Source organism: Anomalospiza imberbis, chromosome 9 (genome assembly GCF_031753505.1).
Source record: "Anomalospiza imberbis isolate Cuckoo-Finch-1a 21T00152 chromosome 9, ASM3175350v1, whole genome shotgun sequence".
NCBI classification, from domain to species: Eukaryota; Metazoa; Chordata; class Aves; order Passeriformes; family Viduidae; genus Anomalospiza; species Anomalospiza imberbis.
Window position 1 is genome coordinate 4855170 of NC_089689.1, and position 20292 is coordinate 4875461.

The 20292-nt window shown below is 41.9% G+C and overlaps 1 protein-coding gene across 10 annotated transcripts in view; it reads right to left on the minus strand.

Annotated features, from left to right (window-relative positions):
- RABGAP1L (RAB GTPase activating protein 1 like) overlaps positions 1-20292 on the minus strand; it is a 224425-nt gene that overhangs the window by 6538 nt on the left and 197595 nt on the right. For 7 of the 10 annotated variants that reach the window (XM_068199461.1, XM_068199460.1, XM_068199462.1 and 4 more), the window contains 5 exons: positions 11997-12089; positions 4565-4675; positions 2723-2827; positions 1470-1553; positions 913-984 (listed from right to left, as the gene is read on the minus strand). In XM_068199461.1, coding sequence (XP_068055562.1) covers positions 913-984; positions 1470-1553; positions 2723-2827; positions 4565-4675; positions 11997-12089 — 465 coding nt within the window. Of the gene's footprint in view, positions 1-912; positions 985-1469; positions 1554-2722; positions 2828-4564; positions 4676-7580; positions 8111-8928; positions 11733-11996; positions 12090-20292 lie in introns of those variants that run through there. The other 3 variants (XM_068199463.1, XM_068199469.1, XM_068199468.1) reach the window with 2 other exon arrangements.

The window sequence follows — 20292 nt, forward strand, 5'->3', positions numbered from 1 at the left end:
AAAATCTACATAGCATGCTCTAAGCATGGAGACTTTGCTCCTATATTAGACTCTTCTTGCTACCAAAGTTTTGTAATTATGTCAGCACAACTCAGAAGAGTAAATTAAATCTGAATAGATGAAGCAGCTGGCCTGGTTTGCACAGACTAAAACAGGATATTGAGCTATTTCAGCAGAATATAGGAATGTCAATCCTAGAATTATTTTATGTTATTATCAATAACATTAAAAAAATCACTAAAAAGCAACAAATCCAGTTCAGCTTGAGTACTAAAGTAATATGTAGAAGCTACAGCAGAGGGTAAACAACTCTGCCTACTCAGAATTATTATGATTATTATTACTACTAGTATTATTGCCTCCACCTATCAGGAAATTTTTAACTTTTATGTATGTGTTCCTGGTAAGGGGCTTAGAGAAGAGAGAGGAACCCCTGGTATATATTCTGAGGATGGCCCTAGTAGTGCCATTTGGTTTAATTACTTAAACCAATTCTACTTTAATTACAGAAACCTAAATAGATAAACCTTGTCAGTCTGGCCAATTCCAATCTCAAGTGTGCACACTTGAGAAACAACATGTTTTGTCTTCTAGAGAGTCTTCTTTTTTTTCCAGTTAATCAAAACATCCAAGTAAATGCGGTTTTCTCTACATTTTTTACCAGAAGTATATATTTTGACAGCAAAAAGAGAAGCCAAGTACTAAATGCATTTCAGTTTGAGAGTTCCACACTGTCCGATGCAAGATAAAGAACCATGAAAGGAAATAAAACCTTTCCTTGTTTACATCTGCTGAAAAACGCATGTGGGGCTATTGATGTACTTGAACTTCAGTTCACATTTCGTTCTGTATGCCTGGCATTCAGCAACACTTGTGTTACAAATATCCCCTATGCAGAGACATTGTTCTCACCTTCACAACTTCCAGTTCATCTTTACTGGCCGCTTGCTGTTTTTCCAGCCTGGTACTCAGCTGGGAACAAATCTGGAGCAGAGAAAGCAGTCTCTTAGCTCAAGTTTACTATACTAAAGTGTGCTTTTTAACAATGGTTTTTGCTAGAACCAACATTTCTTAAATTCTGCCTCAGTCAGTATATGCATTCCCCCTTAACAACTCCACTGCTGCTGTGAATGATAAAAACCCAGCACTATTCAATACAGAACCAGAATACAGAGACAGGGACATTTTATGGATGAGTTGGTTTATGATGTTTATACTGCATTATGTCACAAAGTACAGAAGCATTCACCCTACAGTACTAAAATTAGCTGAAAGACAGGTTATTCCTGACTGCCTAATTAGGAAACTATTAGGAAAGCCACAAGAAGATTTATGACAAATTACAACACTGCTCTCTGAAAGCCTGAAAGGTGGAGCTTGTTTGAAGGATGAGATCTGCAATGCTGAAAATTCAGCTCTTGTAACAGGTAGAATGAAGAAATTATGAGAAAGGGTCTCTGGAATGGTACCTGTTTGTACTCTGCAATAATGGCAGTGGTTTTCTTGATCTCAGATTCTGCCTTCTCCAGCTGCTTTCTGAAGACTTCCTTCAGCTAGGAATTGAAGGAGAAAAGTTACAGAGTACACTGACAGAACTTCTCAAAACATGTCATCAGATTGTTTTCTTTGTGTCTCGCTGTGTTTACAACAGCTCTACAGCTGCTTCTTATGAAATTCCAGTTCTCAGACAAGTGTCTGATTTACTCAGTTTACAAATACTGATTATATCAGTGATAACCAAGAAGTCTCTACTGTGACCCTTTATCTCTGGTTAGGGAATTCTCCTGTAGCTGAATTCCCATTCTCTGTGTTAAATGGTGGTACATCATGGTCCACAGAACACAAAGAAAAGCATTACTATTAAGTGGGGTTTACTGATTTAGTTTTTGTTTTTCTGCACATTATCACAGCAGGTTTGGCCAGATTGTTTGTTTGTTTGTTTGGAGATGGAACAAGAAGACTCTCTCAACACTGTCATCTCCCTAACAGGAGAAAAAAAATCTGTTTGGATCTGTGGCACTGAGTGAAAACACAGCTAACTCATCCCTCCTTCAGAACCACTCCACTTGGAGAGCACTTTCAGTAGGAAAAAAGCCTCAGTGCCTTACTTATGGCAAACAGAGTACTCCATTTTAGAGACACAACGGATTAACATTAATTGTTGCAGTCACTGTTGCCAAATAGCAAAATTAAAAATCAGGGTATCGCTTTTGAAACGTACATGTTAGATATATAGGATTACAGAACAAAGACTGAGTATTTTGCAGCTGAGTACGAAGCCAGGTCTAGTCAGCAAAATTCTCCCAACCCCCACCCCTGTTCTTCTGCTGCTGGCTTCAGGAAGGAACATTATTTAAGTGATCCAGCAGCTGAATCCAGAATGGGCTCTTATAAGGCAGCACCACCTCCAGCTTCTTCATTTAGATATTTAAGAGGTCTGATCACATCTCCTTAGCTGAGATTGCTCACCACCAGTGACAACAATTGTTACAATACTTGGAAGAGGATAAGCTGTGAAAAACTAAACATTCAGAGCTCACGTAAGGAATACCACTGAAAACTATACTTTGGGGAAAAAAATTACCTTGGCACTATAAACTTTTAACTGAAACTGCATTTTGAGGACAAAACCCTTTTCGCAATTGCAACACAACCCCACTTTTCTGCATATCATTTTTCTTGCATTTACTAACTAAATGGGAAAAGCTGGAGAATGCCTTACCTGAGCAGTTTCCTCTTCCTGCTTCCTTTTCTCTTCCTCAGTCTCCACTAGCTTCTGTTTGGTCAGGAGAAGTTCCTTGTTCAAAACATCTGCTTTGTCTTCAGCCTAGAATCAGAGACACTTGTGTAAATCAGATGTTCTCTGTGCCAGTGCAAACACACTGGGATGTACAGCTCAGAAATACACTAGGTTCAGGTTTTAGCATTGCCTTTTCCTGCCCTCTAATGGCTCACGTAACTTTTTGATATGAAATTCCCTTTTCAGTTAGCCATTTACTGAATCGTTTCACTGTGTGTCAACACCTGTGCAAAAGGACCCTTTGGCCAATTGCTTACCTATGCCTAGATGGCACTTAACCACAGATACTATGTCCTAGCACAAAGAGTGATGTATAGGGTATTTTTGTTGGGAGCAATATCAATCTAAGTGAGGGCAGCATGATTTACCTCCTGTGTAACTTCAAATAACTCATCCCATTTTTTAATCTGTGAGCAGGGAAAACATAACTGTAAAATACTTAGGTATCTGCACTGTACCCTACAAAGTGCTCAGGCAAAGGCAAGTGTAAGAGGCAAACAGGAGCACCAGAAGAATGGTTTATCAGTGCAAATAAGTATTACATGAAGAAACCTGATATGCGAGAATATAATTTTCTCTGGAAGGACCAAGCTTTTGGTGACACATACAGGGAATGCTTTGTTTTTGTGAGCACTGTCCTCAGTAATCATCAGGAGACAAATTCCAGTATATCCAAACATTTCTCAATGTTTGGATACATTCTGTAGGCCGCCCCAGCTGGGAAACACACACAGCATCTCACCACCCTTCCTGTTCAGTAATGAGGTCCAGACAGGAAATGGCTGTGGCCAATTAACACTGACTTTGCTGAAATTACAGGAGGGAAAAGGGCATTGGAAACAAGTAACCATATAGAACTTGTCTCCGAGCTGAAGTTTGGTTTTCTACCACTGTGGGGGGTATCAGCTTATCTTTCTGCCACAGTAATAATGATTAATGAGGATATTAGTGGTGTTTGAGGGCAGCAGAACCAGCTCCACCATCTCTATGGCTGAAGAGATGGATTAAGGATTTCTTCATTGCTTAGTCTGTATAAGGCTGTATGGGAGAAAGGAAAACAAACAGTGCAAGAATGGAAAATTGATGAGATTAACATCTTAGAACAAAAGTATTTGGGGATTACAAGGATACTTAAGATATGCTTTGAAGGAACTACAAATCTTTCCTCCTTTTTTGTGTTCATTCCAGTTTCTCCAAGCACTGGTAGTGTAGAAAAAGAGGGTTGAATGTGTGGTTCTCTGAAAACCATTGTGTCTGGGGCAAAGGGCTCTGAATGCTGCTGCCTTCCACATTCCAGTCTCCACAGGGAACACGAGCAGTTATCAGTGAACACCCAGCAGCCCGTTGAATTTTTGGTGCTGTGCCACTTCATTATCTCTGAATTGTGCTGGCTGTACTAAAAGTGCTGTGAAAAACAGATCCACACAGACATTTTGCAATGCAACTTCCCTTGAAACTAGTCTCCCAAGAACTACGTGACACCTTTTTCAAGGAAACGTTCATTCTTTGCTATCTGCCTAAAGGTTATGGCCTACATTTTCTAAACAATCCCCAACGGAGAAGATGCAGTCTTGGCCAGACCCTGAATGCCTACAGTGGCACATGGAAATACAGCTGAGTGCAGCTAAGAGTGAGGTTGTAAGGAAAATAAAGGCAAAAATAGTAACACTTTTAATGTGTTCATGCTTTCACTTGAGCACAAAGCAGGGCTCCTCCAATTGCTGTTGGCAAGCCTAAGCTGGGCCCCAGCTCTGTTACCATTACCTGGTCCAGGTCATTCCGTAAGGCAATTTTGCTTGTTACAAGCTCATGGGCAAGGTCATCGTTCTCCTGCTCCAGCCTCATGCTTGCTTCTTGGAGCCTGCGGTTTTCCCTCTGTGGAAAGGAAGGAACAACCAGGAAAGGAAATTAATTCTCATAAAGAGCAATGAGCAAGTGCATGGTGTATGCCGAACACGGAGAAGGCAAAGGTGCGCATTAAGACAGGACTGCTGCTCTGGGAAACAACAGTGAATTAAGCCAGCAGTGCAAATGCAGCTATTCCACTTACATCCCACTGGTTTGTGTTGTGTAAGGGACACACTGATTGTAGTGTTTCCCTGTCAAAAATAAACACTGACCTCTCCACAAAAGCACTTGGTTTCTGCCTGCTCATCATCTAAAGAAATCGGGCAGATAAAATCCCACCCAGCAGCAGCGATCGGGGACCAATTAAGAGTTACTCAAAATAATGCTTCCAAGCAAAGTAGAAAGCTGTCCTGCCCCACTTTACAAAATTCTGTCTGCAGGGATCCATAAAAATAGTCCACTTTGTAGGTGATGTAGTGCCAACTTCCCATCTCCTGCAGGACCAGCAAAGAACAGCATTTTGCAGGGAACTCCCTACAGCTCGTACATCCTGTATCACCATTTGTGCACTGCTCTGTAACTCATGCCAGTGACAGCAGTGTGTACCTTACAGTGCCAGGTGGAGAGGGGAGCTCATCCCTGAGCACGGGCCCAGGACCTGCTGGGGCAGTGACAGGAACACAAAATGGACAACTTGGAGGCTGTAGGCTCTTGCTTCACTGCTCTCCCTACCCACTCCACACAGGCAGAAATGACTAGCTGGAGCACTAACCACAGAAGGTGAAGGAACAGGAGAATGAACAATAATTCATGTCTTTTAGAAATCTGAGTTGAGAAACAGAACCATATTCAAAAGATGCCCATGGGTCAGTAGACTTCTAGGGGTTCAACATCAAATACAAGTTGTCATTTTCAGAAGAACACAGCCAGGTGAGACAGACAGAGGTGCCTTCCTCCATATGGATTTCAAGAGAAAAAAAACGGTGCTGGCTTTCCATCACTGTATATCTTCCATACCAAAACAGGCTGCAAAGGGAATCTCAGCAGTATGGAAATTCAAGGAAAAGCACCATGTCCATATGGAAACTCACAGGTGGAAAAACAGTAACCTATATGCTGAGATTTCAAAAAGGACTTATTCTCACTTAAAGTCCTTATGTTCTCCAAAACAAAACAGTGAAGAGTCCAAATGTATCAGTAAAAGTCAATGATGTATAATAATATATATATTAGCACTTACAATGTTTTTCAAGAGTTCTTCAGTGGATGCATTCCTACAAAATGTGATTTCTTGCATAAGTATATTATTCACCTGTTCTCACTTCTTCCTACTCACCAGCTATGCTCAGATATTTTGTTCTTTCCAAACTCTCAACTATGAAATTGCAATTTTTTATTTCTGTTGCAAGCAGATTTTGCATGTTTGTCTTAAACAAAATCAGGCACTCTAAGAGGATGCAAAAAAAGGTCTCTTCTCTGTGGGAACTTCCTCTGTGGCAGGAAGTGGAACCTCTACAAATTTTGTCTTGTTAATGTGACCCTATTGTGTAACTAGAATAGGCACTGCCCTGTACAGGGAAGTAAGTTGGTTTCCCTTCCAAAAGATCATACTTTGAGTAATTTGTTTTGTACAGAAGCTAAATAAAATGCCTTTGTCTTAACACAGTTAAAATAACCACTGCTAAAGCACACTCAGCTTTGGGGATCTTTCTTATTTTAAATGCATTTTAGTCTGTTTGGGACAAGGAATTTTAAAAATTAAATTGTTTCTGTAAACGTAATATAAGCTTTAAATTGTAAAACCAAATTGCAGTCAATAATGGTAGTACTAATAACAATCTCTTAACACATCTTTATTCCTGTATTTTGTTCAGACCATCTTAGAAATGCTGTTTTTATAGACACGGCTCTGCCGGTCATCTGAAAGTGACCTGAGTTCATCTAAAACTTGAGACCTGAGTCAGATCAGGTTCTGCAGCACCAATACCTTTTCACAGGGATGTTGCTTAGAGGAAGAAAGCAGTGAATTCTTATGACTTTCACAAAATAACCGAGTTGGCTTTACCATTTTTGCTATGTCTTTGCCAAAAGCTTCGGTGTCTGCAAAGCAAGGCACGCAGTGTGAGGTTGAGAGTTCCTGCTTTGCATTCGCAGACAAGTGGGTAAGCAAGCTCTGTGCTTGGAAATGCACTATCCTCCTCTTAAACTCGGAATTTACATGGCATGTTGGTAGTGAATTAAAGATCTCTTACCTTGGGCATCCAGTCAATAGCTAAAAGATGTTTTTAGCTCATTCACCAAACTCTCAATGTCCAGCTGAAAGGCTCTCACAGGACCACCTTTAGTCTTCCTCCACCCAGGGCAGTATGCCCGATTAGCTGGTTTGTCTTTTTCAGCTCCTCCCCCCAGGTCCAGCAGTGTAAAACTGCCTCCCTTCTCAGGAGGAAACTCTTAAGTCTGCCTAAGTCTAAATGAAAACTAACAGGACACAGTAAAGACAGAAACAGCAAGCAGCACTCTTCACATGCAGCAAACTATTTCCATAGGCTGTGAAATATTTAGAGTTTTATGAAATATGCTCACAATGACAAAGTTCAGCAGATGGAGCTGGTCTGTCACAGCAGGACTCACATCAGAGGCAGCATTTTGTAACTGGCATCAGCCAACCAGTCAGACCTGCTAGTTGTCCCTGGTGTAAACAGACAGCTTCCTGCCTCCTCTCCACAACACTAAATTTACTATGACAACCATTTCCTTCTCCTCAGTATTGCTCGGTTTCTACAGTCAGTAAAGTAGCAGATCCCTCTTTCCCAAATTCCTCCTCCTGGTTACTGAAGGTGGTTGGTGAACTCGGGTTAGCTTTTAAAAGGAGGATACTGCATTTCCAAAGAGGACAAACAAAGCTGATACACACAAACACAAATCAACTTACCTCCTGTAAAGTCACAGACCAAATACTGCTTTCAACCATTGGTGTAAAGACAGTGAAAACAGGATATAAAGAAATTTCTAATACAAAAAAAAAAAGTTGCTTATTCTTCACTGTTTTTTGTTATGAGTTTTAGAGAGAGATGCTCCAGCTTCCATCTCACAGTGGGTGGAAAGAAGATGACAAACTTGAAAGCAGTAGGCAAGCCTCAGTTCAGGATGACTGAAAGGCTGAACTCCACCCTCTGCTCCTTCCAGGCTGCACCGAGGAGCAATTCCTGAGGAGATTAGTGGCCATGATGCATCCTCTCTGTTCTCTACTCAAGTGGGGCAAAATGAGTCACCAACCTCGTTAAGCAATTCCGTTTCTGTTCAGCAACACCCTGTGCTGCCTTTGGCTCGGGTAGGGTTAGTTTTCTTCATGGCAGTTAGTACCTTTTGGGTTTGTGCTGCAAAAGGTGTTGATAGGATAGAGATGGTTTGGTTATTGCTGAGCAGGGCTTGCACAGAGCCAAGGCCTTTTGTGCTTCTTGTACCTCCTCAGCAGTGAGGGAGCTGGGAGGAGACACAGCGGATCCCAACTGACCCCAAGGGATAGTCCAGACCATTCGGCATCCCGCTGAGTATGTAAAGCAGGGAGGAGGAGAAAGCAGGGGGGACCTTTGGAGTGATGGCATTTGTCTTCTCAAGTTCCTGCTATGTGTGATGGAGCCCTGCCCTCCTGGAGGTGGCTAAACAACTACCTGCCCATGGGAAGGGGTGGCCGAGTTCCTTCTTTTGCTTTATCTACTGAACTGTCTTCATCTCAGCCCACGAGTTTTGTCACTATTCCTCTGGGGATTCTCTCCCCCATCCTGCTTAGGGTGGAGTGAGCAAGCAGCTGCCTGAGTTGCTGGCTGGGTTAAATCAAGACATCCAAACCCCAGACCTCTGAGTGTGAACAGCTCCTCAGTGATGGAATGAAAACACTGATGAAAATTCACTTTCTGGATGTGAGCAAACTGAGGTCTTCATAAACCCAATGGAAAGGGCTTTTGATATTGGAGGAGGTCCAAAGGAGAATCCTGTGAACCTCCATCTAGAACCCAAAAAGCTTTTACAGCAAGCGATCCAGGAAATCCTCTCATGGTAAGCAACACAGGGGTTCCTGGAGGCAGTTGTGCTTTCTTTTTGCAGACTCTGGAGAAGCATTCCCCAAAGAGCCCCAGCACAATTTTTAAAGAAACGACAGACAATGTCCCACAACAAAAGTCATCATGACTTTCCTCAGGATGGTTACATTCAGTTGCCATGACTGAATAAAAATGACCAGTGTATTAATTTTTGCTTCCCCTTCAAAACACAGAGAAGGCTATTATGTCCAAATTACACATTTATTCACACAACTTCTCCATTGCACAAGGAGGTCAACAGAGGAAAAGGTGGAACAGAACAGCAGCATCTGCTTGCAAAACTCCAGCCCTTCTTTGAACAACTATATCCTCTTTATTTTAAATCAGTTCCCAGGCTCACTTCTGGAATTTTCTCATCAAGTCAACTCAAATCTTTTTACATGAGGCATTCTCATACACAGATATAAAACTCCGTAATATTTAGAAAACATTAAACCTGAAACCTATTACTATTTTTTCTACACATATGACTCACTTTTCTTCCTAGCTTCTATAATGAATTTGTAATTTAACTAAAAGTTACGAAATTTGGTGACAAACAACAATTTAAAACATATTTCACTTTTGCACCTTTTAAAAATCTAACAAAAATATGGTAATTTGTTATAGGCAATGGAAAATAAAGTAAAAACATGTCCAGAAAAACTTGCACTTTTCCTAAATAGTACTTGTAAGTACAGAATGAAACAAACACCAAAAATAATGGCACTCTTTAATACTGCTGTTCTGGTAAATCAAATCACAACATGTAAAATACGTGCTGGGCAGGAACTGCTGTGTGATTAACACAGCTCATGGGAGCACATGAATTTAACCTGTCAGGCAAACACAACTGGTTACTGGGCCAGACACTGCGAAACCAGCCCATCTCCCTCTCTCTCAAGAGGCCATCAAGGCGCTTCCTCTAAGGGATGTGTCACAGGGAGGTGTCTTACTCAGACATCCTTCATCACACAGCATCACTGTGTCTCTGCAGGCCTGACAAATTTCTGCTGGTAACAACAGCTCTAAAAACTACAGCTAAAAACTATCAACCGATTTAAAGCTCTTTTCCTTCTTGACCCATACAAGGAACAATCTGCAGGGATCTCTATTCCAGTGATCCTATCCAAGAAACATCCCCTTCCTAGGCAGCAAAAACCTCACTTTTGGGAAGGGAAACTAAAAGTTACAAGGTTGTAGGGCTGTGGGGCACAGCCCAGAGAGAAGGAGCTGACAGCAGTGCTGTGCTTGTAGGCAAGGCTGGCTTTTGTCCTTTCCCAAGCCAAGCTGGAAGCCCTGCACAGGTGCTGCCCAAATGAAATGCATCTCTGACCATGCAGGCTGCAGAGTGCTCCCCTAAAGGACAAACAAAAAGCAAGGCTGGCTCTCCACATGCTGCCTGGGAGGGACCACACAAGTGACATTTTCTTGCTGCCCTTTGGAAATACTCCTGAAATGTCAGTTCCTACCAACCTCAGCTTCACACATCAATAAAATCTAACAAGCAAGACAAGGAACAAAGAACATTGACAAGCATTTTTCCATGACACCCATCAACTGAAGAATGTGTCCAGACTTTGAAGTTAATATACAACTAACCTATTACAGGGACTCTCTAGTCACAGCATCCTTAAGAGGATCAGACCCAAGACAGCTTAATAAAAAAATCCACAGTGAATTTCAGAAGCACAAGCCAAAACCCTGGGATGTGATCTTGACTGTGACAGTGACTCACATCAACAGTGGTCCAAGAGTCACTTCCTATATCCTCATTTGCAGCTTGGGATAATGTTCTTCACCATGCATTGACCAGGATTAACTAGTTAATATGCTTTCACCAAGCTTTAAAGAACCCTTATTCGTTTCCTAAGCATTATTTTAATTCCACAGTACTATAAGTGAACAACTAGGAAAATACTTAAAAGTTAATCAGCAGCCAGTTGTGGTTTTTTCCACATAGGTCATACTTGCTATTGGCTCTACAGCAGCTACAGCACTCCTAAGTCTCATAAACAATAAAATCTCCACCCTTTGATGGCAAAAAACCTACACTTAAAATATAATTTTCTCACAGACAAATGCTTTAAAAAAAAAAAAAAAAAGAGTCAGTTTGACTTCGTACCTGTAAGTTTTCTTTGTCACATTTATGAATTAAGAATTAAGGCACACTCTCTCACCACAGATTTCCATACTCTGGTTTTCTGAACGTGGTGCACTTTTCTTATGTTTACAGGCCATGTCAAGCCTGTTGCACTCTGTGTGATTATTCAGTCCTCCACAGCCCTGGAAGACTCCACAACAACCACAATGGCACTAACATATTAAGGCACAATGATGAACAGCAGGCAAACAGTACAAGGATATGTAAGAAATGTCAGTTCCCAGCTATCCCGGGCAGCAGGCAGTAAAGTGCTTCAGCCCTGGCAGCTTCACCTAGAGCAAACTGAATTGTTCCAAACAGAGTGAGGAATAACACGATCCCAAACTCTCAGTAACGTCTGTGCCCAGAGACACAGCCTCCAGCACACAAAATCTATGGCAACAGAACGTAGCTGTGACAGTGAAAGCAAATACATTGTAAAGATAAGCAAAGCTGAACTGAAATTGTAGAACTGTTCTTTTGCAGTGAACTATCAAGCTATCATATTAACAACTGAACCTTATTTCTCTGCTCCTTTAAAGAGGAATATCCATCACTATTAACTCTACTGCAGCAGTACCTCAGGACCCCAGAGGAGCTCTGGGTCCCACCATAATAGGTATTATCTTAACAAAAATTTACTGAAGCTTGGTATAAACAGGAATGAATAATAAGGATCGTATCAGCCAAGGAAGAGTTCATCTTCCAAAGTCTCTGTGGATGCCACTGCACACAGCTTGCACTAGAACAATGTGTATTTTCTCCTTTCTGTGTCTGTAGCTGAATCACCCTTTGTTTCTGCGGCTCATGAAGATCTCCCGTAATAGTGCAACAGCAGGAGAGTTACCTACAAACATATAAACTGAAAGAAGAAAAATATTATATGTGGCTACTTGCAGATGTCTTAAGAGTTACAAATTGTGATTGAAATATTCTTGGAAAAAAAGACTAAGTCTAGAGTTTCAAAGTGCTTACTCAAGAAAGGGGATGAGTTCACCTTCACTTCGCTAAGGTCTGCCTTGGCACATCCCAGGGAGGTGAGCATGGTACACACACCTCTACTTAACTGCTGGAGACAGCTCACTCCTCGTGGGGTTCACCAAATTCCCATTTAGCATCCCCCTACCTTGTATCTGTCCATAGGATCCTCCTGCTGCAGCTGGCTCTCTCGCATTGTTTGGTACTCTCTCTCATATTTCTTCAGCTTTTTCGTTGGCACCTGTGGAACAGATTTGGGAAACATGCATTTAAAAATGAGAGGAATGCTGGAAAAGCTGACTGAAAGCTCTCCCTACAAACAGGAAACTGAGGAAGTGCTGGAAAGCTGCTGCTGAATAAAGTCTCTCCCCACTGCTCACCCTCCCCTACTCATTAAGTCATGTCAAACACTTACCAATACAGCTCACATCGACAGAAATCGTTCTGTGCCCACTGCTGCTAATTATTCAGACAGTTAAAGGGAAACAAAAGTGGAGACATTTTAATAAGACTAACAAGAAGAAAAAAAGCACAGACAAGTGGGAGAACAGGAAAGAGGAAAACACATTTTGATACATATGATTCACCGAAACAATGCTTTAGCAAGACAACTGTTAAAAGTGAGATGAGAACAAAGGAGTGCTCATACAAAAGGACCAGACAATTCCCTGGGGGAGATCCAAGTAATGGTTTTATTGCTGAGAGAGTATTAATGTCTAAATTACAGCCTGTGACCAATGCCCTCATGAAGTCTGGCATCAGAGCCCTCCTAGGCACAGATGGAGATGCTGCAGTGCAAGCGAGCGGAGAGGTGGCTCATAGGAATCACAAACAAATTTGGTAAACAGCCATGCAGAAAGGTCAAAACCCAGACTGCTTGATCCTGGGAATGCTTCCACTTCAAACACTGATCAGAAGGAGCCTGTGTTCTTTTCAACAAAGCATGGGGAGCCTCTGCTTTCCGTTCACCTTTTGGTTGGGTATGCAGTGCTCCCATCTCTCCCTGGAGACCTCTGACAGCATTACTCAGGTCACCTGCTGGCAGCTGGAGAGATCCCTAACACCCCGTACCACCAGGAGTACAAACACAGGCTTTCCTTTGATCTGTCATGCAGATATGCAGATACTCCTATTGCCTATATTGATCGTGTTTAGCTGCCTCCTGCTGTGAGGACATGCCACTGTCACCTTGCCTTAGGGCAAAAACTACTGCCACTGAGCAGAGAAATGAGTTTCTGTGTAGTTTTGGAGCTGTTTTCTCTTTACTGGTTTTCAGCCCAATGCCTCTTTGCTCTGCAGCACCCAAAGGGACCAAGCAAGTGCTCAGTGCTGCTGCAGAGGGAGGTGGAAGTAGCAAACATGAAAACCATGATCTTCAAATCATTAATAAAGCAGCACCAATTCCTACAAATACTGATGGAATCTGAAATCAACCCCCTTAAAGCAAACAAAGAGAAAATGGTATAGATAAAAACATGAAGTACATTGGGCAAACATACAAGAAAATTTCACTTTCAGGACACTTAATAGGACAGAACACCATGAAATGAAAGTGACTAACTGAGAGATGCTTTTATACATTTCAACTGAATAATCCTCCTAACACAAACCCAGCCAGCTTTGTCTTGGCTGCAGCCTGAAACTGTTGAGGCTATTTAATAATCATAAGAATTAGAAACAATTTCAGGATAGTGTTTTAATTTAAATAAACCCATCACACATCCAAAGCCTGATCCATCCCCTCCTTTTACCAGAATTACTGGGCTTTCATTTAGAGAACCAGACCAAGGCTCCCCAGCTGGGGTATGATAAGGACACCCTCCAAACACAGTTCTCAGGTTCTGTTGTGGAGTTTTGTGCTCCAGTATGCTACCACCAGGAAATAAACACAAAGGAGATTTCATGGTGCAGCCTGGCAAAGAGGCACCATGTGACTTACAGCTGTGACAGAACACAGCTGTGACTTAGAAGATTACCTGTTCAACCAAAGATTTTCCTGATTCCTGATGCTTTTCATTGAAACCTTTGAAGTGCATATAAGAACTAAGTTTCACTACACAGGGAGACAGACAGGACTTCTGTTCACACAGCCATGTGAGTGCTTCAGAAAGAATCCCGCCATCGGAAGGAACAAGAGATGTAGGATAGATTTTGTGTCTGTAAATTTGTGTTGTAAGTTTGTGTGTCTGTAAATAGATTTTGTGTGTGTAAATAGGGAGATAAGGGTAGAAAGTGAAGGTAAAAATTGTACAGTCACAACCCTTTACCCCCCCTGTTCTTATGTGAGCAGTGCTGCTCACCTTAGCCTGGCACTGGGTGTTGGGGGCTTCCACCTCTCACAACTATCAACCATTTCTTAACTGCTTGCTAATTCATTCCATTCTTATCTATATGCTCTCCTTACTTGCTTGTATTTCAATTCACAGCAGTGAACAGGACCACGTGTGGCTCCTCTGGGGCCTTGGAGGCATCAGCTCCCTCGTTCAGCACCACAGGAGCCAATCCACAGCCGTGGCCTGGGCTGAGGGATGGCCTCTCCAGCAACGAAACAGCACAGCAACACTTTCTCAGCAATGCTGACAGTAAATAATACCTGAAACAAGCATCAGATCATGCAAGCATCAGGTGTGACAAAGAAAACAGCTTCCAGCTCTTTGAAAGATGATAGCGACTGCTGCATGTTAGTATCTATTTATGCTACAAATCTTGTCTTGACTGGGAAGTACCTAAATACAGTGAAAATCTATCTTAAGGGGAACTCCTACCAGAAACCAGTCCATACTAACCCACTTATCTTGTAAAACAGAAACTGGAGCAAGTATGCCCAACAACTTTGGCAGGGACTACACTTCACTGCTACTCTCTATTCAGCCACATTTCTCAAAGGAGTTTGATAATTTATTACAGCACTTTCTTCTTCTGAGTATACACTAATAAATGGGAAAAAAAATTTAAAAGCCCATTTCCGTATTTCCCAATTTAATTCCCTGAAACAGTTTGTGAATTCAACAAGGGATTTCTCAGTAAGCATTTCCATAAGTAAGTGCATAGTGCTAGCCATGCTTCAGTCTTCATGAACTGATTCTGAACAAAGTGCTCATAAATTCTCTGTAAAAGCTTCTGCAATATCGATTCCTTTTTTCTTTCTTTAGCACCATGGGGTATATTGGCTTGAACTGATGGTTATCAAATTTAGGAGACTCTTACGGTGTATAAACATTCCTCATAACTGTTTATCTCAATATCTTATCGCATTGAGTTGTTTTATTTTATTGTCTTCAAATATAAAATCATGTTATAAGTAGTTATATGTAGGGAAACATCCATGCAGAGCATCTTAATAAAACATCCACGCAGAAGAACAGAACAAGCAAAACCTCTTTCTGAAAAAACCCAATGGCACCAAATCATTGAAGGACTCACTGCATCATGGAAGAGAAACAAAACCACTTTGGTTTTAGCTGCCCCTGTTCAGACAGGGCTGAAGAGATTTGCTTCACTTCCTTGGGCATGGACAGTGTACAACAGCACCTGCTCAGTTTCAGGAGACCCTTCCCTCATTCTGTCATTTCTTCAGCTGTTTACAGGCAGCTCAGCCTGACCTTGCTGGATTCATAAATCACACCTATGACTCCCTCCTCCCAAATGTTTTATTGCTCTAATGCAGGCAGAGCACTCAGAGGAGGCAGTTATCGCTGTGCTCATTTGACAGCCAAGGAAATGGAAGCAGAGATGGGAAGTCATTTCCTGAGCATACTGCAGACAGCCAGAGGCTGATCCAGATAGTGAAATCCTATTACTTGATTTCTGATTTGCAGCACCACCACAATGCCAAACTGAGCAGGGGATCCCTTTCCCAGCTCCCCACTTCCTTTCTCTATCTTGCACTGCATTAACACTACAAAAATACATTGTCCCACCACACTAACAATGTAGCCAGTATTCTCTAATCTCCTCACTCTTAACACTTTGTTCTCTCTAGTTCTTGCCTCAATGTAAAAGAAGGAAAAAAAAAGAAAAGGAAAAAGGCAATTTCACAATGAGGCTGGTTCTGTGAGTGTCGGGTGAAGACTGTGAGCTTTAAACAGAAGCTCAGCAGATTAGGAACAAAAAATTTTCAATCACACGCAGCATCTTAGCTCACACTCAAAATTGTGCCATTTTGTTCCAGTTAATACTTTATATTTGAAATACAACTACATCAAGTTCCAGGAAGTAAGCAGCTCTATTTTAAGGAATACAGCTCTATTTAAGTACTTCATTAAGCCAAATGAAGGTTGCAGTGTAACAAAATTAGATTTTAAAAACTGACTTAGTGCTACTTGTCTGTGCAGTCATAACTATGGGCAACTGTACCATCTTTTCCTTAAAATGTGGTTGGCCAAAAGCAATGCAGAATATCCTGCCATATCTGTCTAGGAATAAGGCTCAGAAGTAGATAAAGCCATTTGTTTTTCTCCTGGGAGGAGGCAGTAATGAAAAAGAAAGAACAAACCCCACAGTACTATGCTGACACAACAGACTTTCTCCTAGATTGGACTTTGAAGGGGGTGAATGGGATACTGCACTTAGCTATTATGCAGTATAATCTGAACAACTGTGTCTCCAATGAGGTCTTAGCCACAAGCATGAAATCTGAAAGGGAAAATTGTAATTTCTCACAGAACTCTGTTGGGGATGGGTATTCTGCACAGAAAACCTGCAACATCCATTTGTAAAAATTAATGTAGGATTGACATCAGCTGCCTAAGAAGAAATGCCAGGCTGGAGCACAGCTTGAAGAATTCCCAGCTCTCCTTTTAACACCATACAGGGAAGGGCTCACTGGCAACAGGCTGTTTCACCACCAGTTTGAAAGCCTTGGAAGAGCCCTCCTCCAGTGTTTTCACCATGCTGAAAGTATCCCATTCATCCCACACATCCTGCATTCAATCCCACTGTGAAGCTCATTCAGCACCATCTGATCCCTGGTTTTTGGGGCACAATAAAAGCCCCAGCTGTCAGATGCTATTTTACCATCTAAGCCGGAAGGAAGGAGTTGTTCCCTGAAATTCCTTGGAGAGATGTCCGGCTGAATGCGTGCCTGAGAATCTGCTGCACAACAGCATCTCTCGTGTTTGGAAACAGAACTGAGAGAAATGCCCGTTTTGTATCAGCAAAGCAGCTCCACCCCAGCACACCTGAGTTTCCCTTCTGTGCAGAGAGGGATGTTTCTTCTTGCTGCAAGTCACCTCCTTGCCAGCTCTGTACGTTTAAGAATTCCTAATGAGAGTCTTCAGGATTACAGAAAGCCAACCTGTAAGCCACCTGAAGGCAAAGGAAACCAGCACTGCTGCGAATTTTGTTTAATTTCTCTGCATTAGTCCATTATCAAAATGTCTCAATTGCAATGGCACATTCAAAGGAGTTTATAGAGACAAGAGAAAGGCAGGTTGCAAAATTTACAGAGCACACCTGCACAACTGACTGTGATTCAAGCCAGCAGCAGCAGAGTCAGTGATGCTGGATCATTTCCAACACCAGATCCTTTAGTCAGATCTTGATCTCCACAATGTATTTCCATTCACAAAAATCCACTGAACCAGGTATAGCCCATTATTCTTCTGCAGCCCTGCTGTTTAAAGATCTGCTTAGTTAGGCTCAGTTAGCAGAACATTTAACTAAGAGTAAGCTGAGACAGAGGGATGTTCAATAAGCCCCATTGTACAGCAGTCCTGCAGCAATACAGGAAAAGAGAATGGATTTTGGCTTCCCTGAATTCTAACTCTAAACACCAACGTGTATTTTCACACTGACCACAGTGCTTGTGTTTGAGAGGCTGCAGGGAACCTGCATCTATGAAAAAGGGCCAAGGAAAGGATGTTTTGCCTGTGGCAGATACTTTTCAGAATCTCAAAATGTCTTTCTGCTATCAAAAATTCATTTTCACTCTGACACACGTAAGGTTTATTATCCATTTCAATTCTCTTTGTTTTAGTAAAGAAGAGACACCCTGAGTGGCTGAAAAGCAGTGCTCGGAAATGGCTGATTATTTTCTGCACTTGCAGCTGATGTCTCACAGCTCCCCCAGACACAAGTGCTTCCTTCTGCACAGCTGAGGGCTGCAGAGTGAGACACACACCGGGACAGGAGCAGCCAGAGCCACTGCCAGCCAGCACACCGTTTGCATTTCAATGGCTCTGGGCAACAGGAATCCTGTGGGGAAGGACACCAACATCAGAAACATTCTAGATGGAAAATAACTGCTTACAGGTCATTTTTATTATCTGCCCTACCTTAGAGAATGCCTGAACAATGAGACCTCTGCTGCCCAGGACTATCCAGGCTAAATGGAACTAGTACATGCCACAGCCACGGTGAGGAATGGGTAACTGGGACAGGGATGCTGCCCAGCCATCTAAGCCAGGCTCTGCTCTGGGTAACACACTTCCTATGAGCAGCAGCTGTTTTTCCAGCACAGGATTTATTCAACAGTTTGTACCTCATAAACATAACAGCTCCAGGTGGTTCTGTGCCTTACATACACACCCCTTTTGATATACAGCATTTGATGCTGAAGGTTTTATGTTTCCTCGGTGACTGTGTGAAATCCAGCTCTTAGCTCTGCCCACCAGAGGTACACAATTCATTCTGATTGAGATCTAACCTGTGTCCACCACAATTCCAGAGCTTTGGTCACATTTCTTAGCACATCACAGCAAGAGAGAGAGCAGCAAGCAGGAACACACACACACACACAGTCTTCGCCACCATCCCCGTGGCAACAGAATCAGACATGCAGGAGAAAGAACCAAGGAATTTTCTCACATCACAGAGCAGGAAACACCCAGCTACATGGTGATAGGATTCACTTCCAGCCTTGTTTATTCTGGAACTAACACAGACCTACAGCACAACTGCCAACACATGGCCAGCAACTTACCAGTGCCAAGGTTCAAACCAGTGCTTTTACCAAGGCTTTACTGTAAAACCCATCTCATTCAACATACTTAGTCCATAGAGTTCACAGCTTTCAGCTAATAAACCCCTACTCAACACATATTCTGAAACCTGTTGCCTGCAAGACAAGGTTCTGATTCTGCTGAATGAATGAGCCACATCTTGTCTCCTGTCACACTCTGTGTCCAGCACAAGATGAAAAATAATCTACTTCCAGAGGTGGAGGATGGGTACTAGATGACAACTCTGAACCATATGCCCAGGTAATCAAAGATTCTTGCAGCATTATTTGAACACATTCTATGTGTTAATATTATTTTAGATCAACTCTAAGTCACAATATTAAAAAAAAAAAAAATCTAATTTCCATCTTAAAATCAGCATCAGGTTTCTCTGAAGCATGTGGAGGTCCTTGATGCTCAAACCTGTCATTCCTTTTATCAGTATTTCAAACCTACAAGTTTATAAGAGCAATTACTTTTTAGTGCATTACTCCACTAGCAGAAAATAGATGCCTTTTCTATATTAAAACTGAACCACTGTGGACTTGTTGGAGTAGGTCCAGGAGGCCACGGAGATGCTCTGTGGGCTGGAACACCTCTCCCATGAACACCAACTGAGAGAGCTGGGGAGGGACTTTGTTCAAGGAGTGGAACAGCTTCACACTGCCAGAGCACATGGGTGGATTAGATATGAGGAAGACATTCTTAATTGTGAGGGTGAGGAGGCACAGAGAAGCTGTGGCTGCCCCATCCCTGGAAGTGTTCAAGGCCAGGACAGGGCTTGGAGCAGCCTGGGATAGTGAAAAGTGTCCCTGCCCATGGCAGAAAAGTGGATCCAGATGGTCTTAAATGTCCCTTAAAACCCGTGATTATATAATTCTCTACAATCTTTAATTACAAGCTCTATACCATCCATAATTAATATTATATATTAATATATACAATATATAAAATATATATTATATAAAATTTAGGTAATAGATAATATATAGTATATATTATGTATTTTCTATTATATATAGATATTAATATATATTAAAATAATTTATAAAGCTCTATACAATCTATAAGCTCTATACCATCAATAATCTGTACAATCTATAATTACAAGCTCTACAATCTGCTTTGTTATATCCAATACTTTTACCTATATTTCAGCACCTAACACAGCTTCATTCTCTAAAAGTCTTGCCTTTTTCCTGCTTATCCAGCTCCATAAACAAAACTGCTAATACCCTAAAATAAATGATCAGCATTTTGAAAATACAAGTGGGACAGTGTCCAACTCCAAGGTATCAGCAAGGCTCAGTGAAGCCTGGCACAGCCTTTCAGTGCAACAACCAATGAACAACCTGCTCCATTGTCTCACTGATCCTTCATCTGCCACGAAGGTTCCCTCCACACCTTGAATGAGGCTTCAGGTTTTGTCTTATGTTGCATCTTCCAGCCTCTGGACCTGCAGGATGCCTTGGCACGGAGCTGGCAGGGAGGTGGAGGAAGGCA